The sequence below is a fragment of the Plecotus auritus genome (genome assembly GCF_963455305.1).
Source record: "Plecotus auritus genome assembly, chromosome: X".
NCBI classification, from domain to species: domain Eukaryota; kingdom Metazoa; phylum Chordata; class Mammalia; order Chiroptera; family Vespertilionidae; genus Plecotus; species Plecotus auritus.
In genome coordinates this window covers 114587597-114593596 of record NC_137784.1, presented here as the reverse complement: position 1 = coordinate 114593596, position 6000 = coordinate 114587597, and the positions used below count along the sequence as shown (strand labels likewise).

Sequence of the window (6000 nt, the reverse complement as noted above, 5' to 3'; positions counted from 1 at the left end):
TGAAAAGAATGTACTCTGATGTTTTGGGATGGGATATTCTGAAGATGTCTTAGATGTAATTGGTTTATAGTGTCATTCAAGTCCTCTATTTTCTTATTGATGTTCTGACTAGTTGTTCTATCTGTCACTGTGCTGAGCCTAAAGATGAGGCAGAGGTGAAATCTTACAGTCTTCTCAGGTCTCTTCTGACTCTGAGTCTTGCCCAGGGTATGCACATGGTTTTCTAGTAACCCAGGTATACATGGGAGTATTTCAAAGCCCTTATTCTCCAAAGTATCTCACTACCCAATTTTTTCTCCCAGGATTTTGGCATGTCTACTGTTTTTTTATAAACAGCAGCAGCTTGTTCACTTGCCTTTCAATATTTTTGAGGACCATTCTCCACATAGTTGATGTTCCACCTTAAGAGAGTTTGGAGTTAGATGAAACAAGCAATCAATCCCCCTTTATCAAACCTTCAGGGAGCCACCGAGATAGCTTCAAACAGATAAACATAATTCCTTGGGAATAAGGTCCACTCTCCTCCCTGAAGAACCAGGGACCCACACTAGGAATGCAGGCTGCCGTCTTCAAGACCACTGCTATGCCAGGGAAAGGAATGGGGAAAGAACAAGTGAAAATGCCACAAGACTCTCCTATCATGTTTCAATGGCCTTTATCCTGATTCAGAATTTGGTTGGTTGCTATGAACTTTTGACTATCTTCCAGAATTCCAATAAAATTGATTCTGACAGTCTCCTCGCCCCCCGCCGCTCCCCAGTGTTTTTAGTGTTTCTGGAGAGTGATTGACCTCCAGAGTACTCTACACCATTTGCACCAACATCATTCAGTTCTATGAGTGACATTTGAAGTTTAAATCCTTATGTTAACACCTTAATTGAACTGTACTTTTTTTCTGAAAGGAATAACAAATCACAAGAAAGACAAAACTAGAAATTTCTCTAGCATTAATAAACTTGTGAAAATCAATAAAAGGATTTATTTCATATATTCAAAGTCAAAATCTCTTTGTATGCATATTTTTTTCAAATTAATACAAACATAACAATACTGCTCCATATAAACCTTTATATAAATATTAAAGGAAATAATACATACTTTTTTCTTTAGTGCTTTCAAAGCACAAAATGCACAAGTCCACCTGAAGACTTACTGTCATCACATGCAAGAACAAATGTCAGGGGTTGGGGCAGCCTCAGGTGCACTTTGTAATGTCTCTAGACAAAATAGAAGAGAGTTGGAGGTAGATTGTTTGTTGACTCTCCCTGCCCCCCCTCCCACAGAGAAATAAATTACCCGAATAGCAGCTTTTTTACTCTTTGATTCAAACTGTCCTGAATATGTCACTGTTTAAAAGGCACAGCTGGAAATTGTTGAAAACATTGTTCAGCAGACATAAGATTATCAGTTGGACTCTGAACATCTATTCTTTCTAAAGGACATAGTAAGAGCACCAAGTAGTGCTCTATTTACATGTGGGCCCTAGTCACTCTGGAAATGCCCAGATGAGTGAACCTTTATCACCTGGGGTAGGGGCGACAGTGTTTACTGAATTTAACCTGCTGCATTAATAGCATTACCTAATTCAATTGGGAAAAGAAACAACACAAATTAATGCTTTCAGAGAAAATTCTTAGGGCAAAAGCCAGCTTTTACTGCTGGAAATTCATAAAATATAAAAATTTACACAGCTTTTTCTTAGCTTGTGGAAGGCAATTCCCTTGACTAAAGCATTCTAGGAAGCTTCAACAATATCCTGTTCCATCCTACAGCACAGAAAACTTGTCCTTTATTTTCTCCTTGGTCTTTGCATTAACATGAAGATCTGCTGTTGATGTGATTAACATTGTTAAGAAGGTGGTGGGAATCCATTTTTTCTAGTGCCTTCTCAAGGTACTGGATTAAGACTCGTCTTTTAAACCTAAAAATAAAGATAAATGTTATTAACCAATAGATACTTAAAGCACTATGATATGCAAGGCACTATGCTGGATACAATTGGAACTGACAATGGACATAGAATAGAAATGTCTCCTCATGTAAAGGTAGGGTTTAGCAAGTGCCAACAGTGCCACTTAGGGCCTAAGCCCACTTCAGATTGTGGTGAGCCTATAAGGCTCCACAGAATAGGATGAATGAGTTGGACTCAGATATCTAAATGCCTCTGAAGAGATTCAACCATGAGTGAGGGCAGGGTTTGAGCAAAGCATGGCAGAGCCTATTCCTCCCCCAGTCCTGTATTGGGCCCTAGTGCTTAAAAAAGAACAAGCTCCTCTTTACACCCACCTTGCAGCTTCCTTGATGGTAAATTCAACAAATTGTTTCTTGACTACAAGAGGTCCTTGCACTCCTTCGAGCAAAATGAAAATTCTTTCATACTCTGAAGATATTTAAAAAAAACTTTAGTATTTAAAAAATGTGAATGGGAAATAAAATTCAATCTTTACACATCCTTAAGCAATCATTCTTCATGGGTGGAAGTTAGTTATAATTTGTTTTTTAAGCATTCAAATCAAACCATCTGTACATATCTACTAAGGAAACACTTATAAACACTAATCAAATGTGGTAGGCTGACTAATGGTGCCCAACACTGCCCATGTCCTAATCCCCAAACTTCTGAATATGTTACCTTATATGGTAAAAGGGACTTTATTTTGAAGATGTAATTAAGTGATGGATATTGAGATGAGGAGATTACCCAGGTTTGTGCATATAGGCCCAAATAATTACAGACATCCTTCTAAAAGGAAGGCAGTAGAGTTAGAGTCAGAGAGAAAAGATGTAAGGATGGTAGCAGAGGATAGAGGTTTGAAGGTGGAGGAAGGAGCCATGATTTAAGGAACACAGGCAGCCTATAGAAACTGGAAAAGATAAGGAAACAGATTCTTTTCAGATTCTCCAGAAGGAATGCTGGCCTTCCAACACCTTCATGTTAGCCCAGTGAAAATCATTTCAGAATTCTGACTTCTACAACTGTAAAGTAATATAGTTTTAAGCCACAAAGTCTGTGGTAACTTGTTATAGCAGCAAAAGGAAACTATTACAATTAAGTAAGGGGGGGGGGAGAAAAAGGTGTATTGCATCTTTAAAGTTAAAGCAAGAGGAATCACTTTATTTTTTTTAAATATATTTTATTGATTTTTTTACAGAGAGGAAGGGAGAGGGATAGAGAGCCAGAAACATCGATGAGAGAGAAACATCGATCAGCTGCCTCCTGCACACTTCCCACTGGGGATGTGCCCGCAACCAAGGTACATGCCCTTGACCAGAATCAAACCCGGGACCCTTCAGTCCCCAGGCCGACGCTCTATCCATTGAGCCAAACCGATTAGGGCGAGGAATCACTTTAAATTATGTGAAAACCCAATGCTTCCCCAAAATGCACCGCAAGAGAGCTTGAATCTACTCTGAATTTTACAATGAGGGGGACCTCCCATTATACGATTCATAGATGTTCTTTCACTACTTACTTCGTCCAAATTTTCGAACTTCTTTCATTAACTGATGTTTTATATCAGCATTGATTCCTTGTGCCATAGCAGGAGTTATCTGCAATGTATTTGGCACAGTTCTGAAAGTTGTTACTGAGACTTTCTGATCATCTGCGGGGACACGGCAGTTTTTGTTTCCTCCAACAAGTGCATTACTACCAGGTTTGTTAATCAGTACATCTTTCCTTAGACTAGTAAAGTCATCAGACAGAGAATCCAATCGGTTGGGTGGAATACCATCTTCTGTCATATTCATAAGCTCTGGTGCAGCAGATTTTGACAAGAAGCCATCAGGTAGGATTTGACCATTTTCCATCTTCTCCTCATGGACATCGTGAGTGACAGTAGCATCTGGAAACAAAATTAAGAAGCTGAGCTGTGAGGTAGGTGTATTATATCAGCTCCGCAGGTAGACCCCAGTGCTCCTCAGTTTTGAGGAAATTAGTTGTTTCATAAAGCAAGAAGATGTTACCAGATGGAGTCTGAGACCCTTCAAATTGAACTCAGGAAGATAATACAGCTAATCCACTTTCTTTTCTTCATGGCACTATGATTACATATGGAAACTAAGTAAGATAGTACAACTAATATTCTCAGATCCCTGGCACTCGTGGTTTAGTGGCAGCTTATGCTTTACAAGCTGAAAATCAGCAAGTCTCACTTGATGTCATGATTTCTGTAATTTACCTATAAAATGTCATGCTTTACTAAGCTTGACACCAAACTATGTGGGTCCCTTTCATCCTCCCTCCTCTTCATCTCAAAAGACCTAAGAAAACAGAGTTATGAGGCCTCTCAATGTACTCCATAACCAAAATCCCAGTCAGCATATGATCTTCCTCACTTATCTTCTCTGTCTCAGAAAAGTGAATTTCTTTTTAGTCCAAATCTGACACACCTACTTCATTTTCTCATCCTCCCCTGTGCCAGGCATCATGCCAAGATATGGGGATCAGCAGTTAAGACAGACAGAAACAATAGCTACCCTTATGGAAGTTACATTCTGATAGGAAAGTCAGATAGTAAAGGCATAATGAGCAAATGAAATGACAGTTTGAATTTGTGTTAGGGAGAAGAAAGCAGGGATGTGACAGACAGCAGAAGGGGGGTTCCTCAATGGATGGGGTGGTCGGGCAAGGCCTTTCGAGCAGAGCCTGGAGGAGGAAAAACAGCCTGCCCTGTGCACATGCAGAGGAAGTTCCAGGCTGCAGTAGGGCAAGTGCAGGACCTCTAGGAGGGTTCAATCCACGACTATAGAGTAAAGGACAGAGGCAGAGAGAACAAGGAGACAGATAGGACATATGTTAACAGAGGATGGCAGGAAGAGGGTAAAGGGAGGATAAATGATGATGGAAGGAGACTTGATGTTGGGTGGTGAACACACAATATAATATACTAGAGGCCCGATGCACAAAATTCATGCAAGAGGAGGCCTTCCTTCCCCTGGCTGTCAGCACCGGCTTCCCTCTGGCACCCAGAACCCAGGCTTCCCTCGCAGCCCTGGCTTTGTCTGGAAGGACGTCTGGTCTAATTAGCATATTACGCTTTTATTATTATAGACTAGAGGCCCGGTGCACTATATTTGTGCATGGAGGGGGGGGGTTCCTCAGCCCGGCCTACACCCTCTCGCAATCTGGGACCACTGCCTGATCACCCCTCACCACTCACCTGCCTGCCTAATTGCCCCTAACCACTCTGCCTGCCTGCCTGATCACCCCTAACACCTCGCCTGCCTACTTGATCACCCCTAACCACTCACCTACCTGCCTGATCACCCCTAACCACTTGCCTGCCTGCCTGATTGCCCCTAACTGCTTGCCTGCCTGCCTGATTGCCCCTAACTGCTTGCCTGCCTGATCACCCCTAACCACTCTGCCTGCCTGATTACCCCTAACCACCTCTGCCTTGGTCCCTGCCATCACAGCTTAGTCCGGAAGGATGTCCGGAATGACTTCTGGAAGGTCGTTTGGCAGTCCAATCTAATTAGCATATTACACTTTTATTATTATAGATGATGTATTATAGAATTGTAGAAATCTATATAATTCTATTAACCAATGTCACCCCAATAAATTTAAAAAAGAAGATGGCAGGGCCAGGTTGTGAAGATCTTGTAGACTAGAGTTGGGAGTTGAGAATCTGTTGTAAGTGCATAGGAAAGCTGATAATGAGTTTTCAGGATGGACATAGCATTGTCTGATTTCCATGTTGACATGATCACTCTGGTTGCACGGCAGAAATAGGTCAGATGAGGAGGAGGTGAGCAGCCTGGTAATCAAATAAGAAGCTATTGTAGTAGCTTGGTGACTGACAGAGATGGTATCATAACTGAGGGACAGAGAAGTGTGGGATGCAATAATTATACTGGTCATCAAGTTGCCTAGACCTGCTCACAGATGGTAGTGAGAGAAGAATAAAAGAGAAATCATGGTGACTCTGGTTTTTCACCTGAACCACTGAGTAAATAGTGTCAGGGGTGTGCAGATGCTGGTGCACAACTGCTCAA

The 6000-nt window shown here is 41.4% G+C and overlaps 1 protein-coding gene across 4 annotated transcripts in view; it reads right to left on the bottom strand.

Moving 5' to 3' along the window:
* Positions 1 to 943: 943 nt before the first annotated feature.
* The window catches only part of LOC308240400 (integrator complex subunit 6-like), a 71481-nt gene continuing 66424 nt past the window's right edge, over positions 944 to 6000 (bottom strand). For all 4 annotated transcript variants that reach the window (XM_080653339.1, XM_080653340.1, XM_080653341.1 and 1 more), the window contains 3 exons: positions 3474 to 3845; positions 2287 to 2380; positions 944 to 1921 (listed from right to left, as the gene is read on the bottom strand). In XM_080653339.1, coding sequence (XP_080509465.1) covers positions 1813 to 1921; positions 2287 to 2380; positions 3474 to 3845 — 575 coding nt within the window. In that variant the 3' untranslated portion in view covers positions 944 to 1812. The remainder of the gene's footprint in view (positions 1922 to 2286; positions 2381 to 3473; positions 3846 to 6000) is intronic.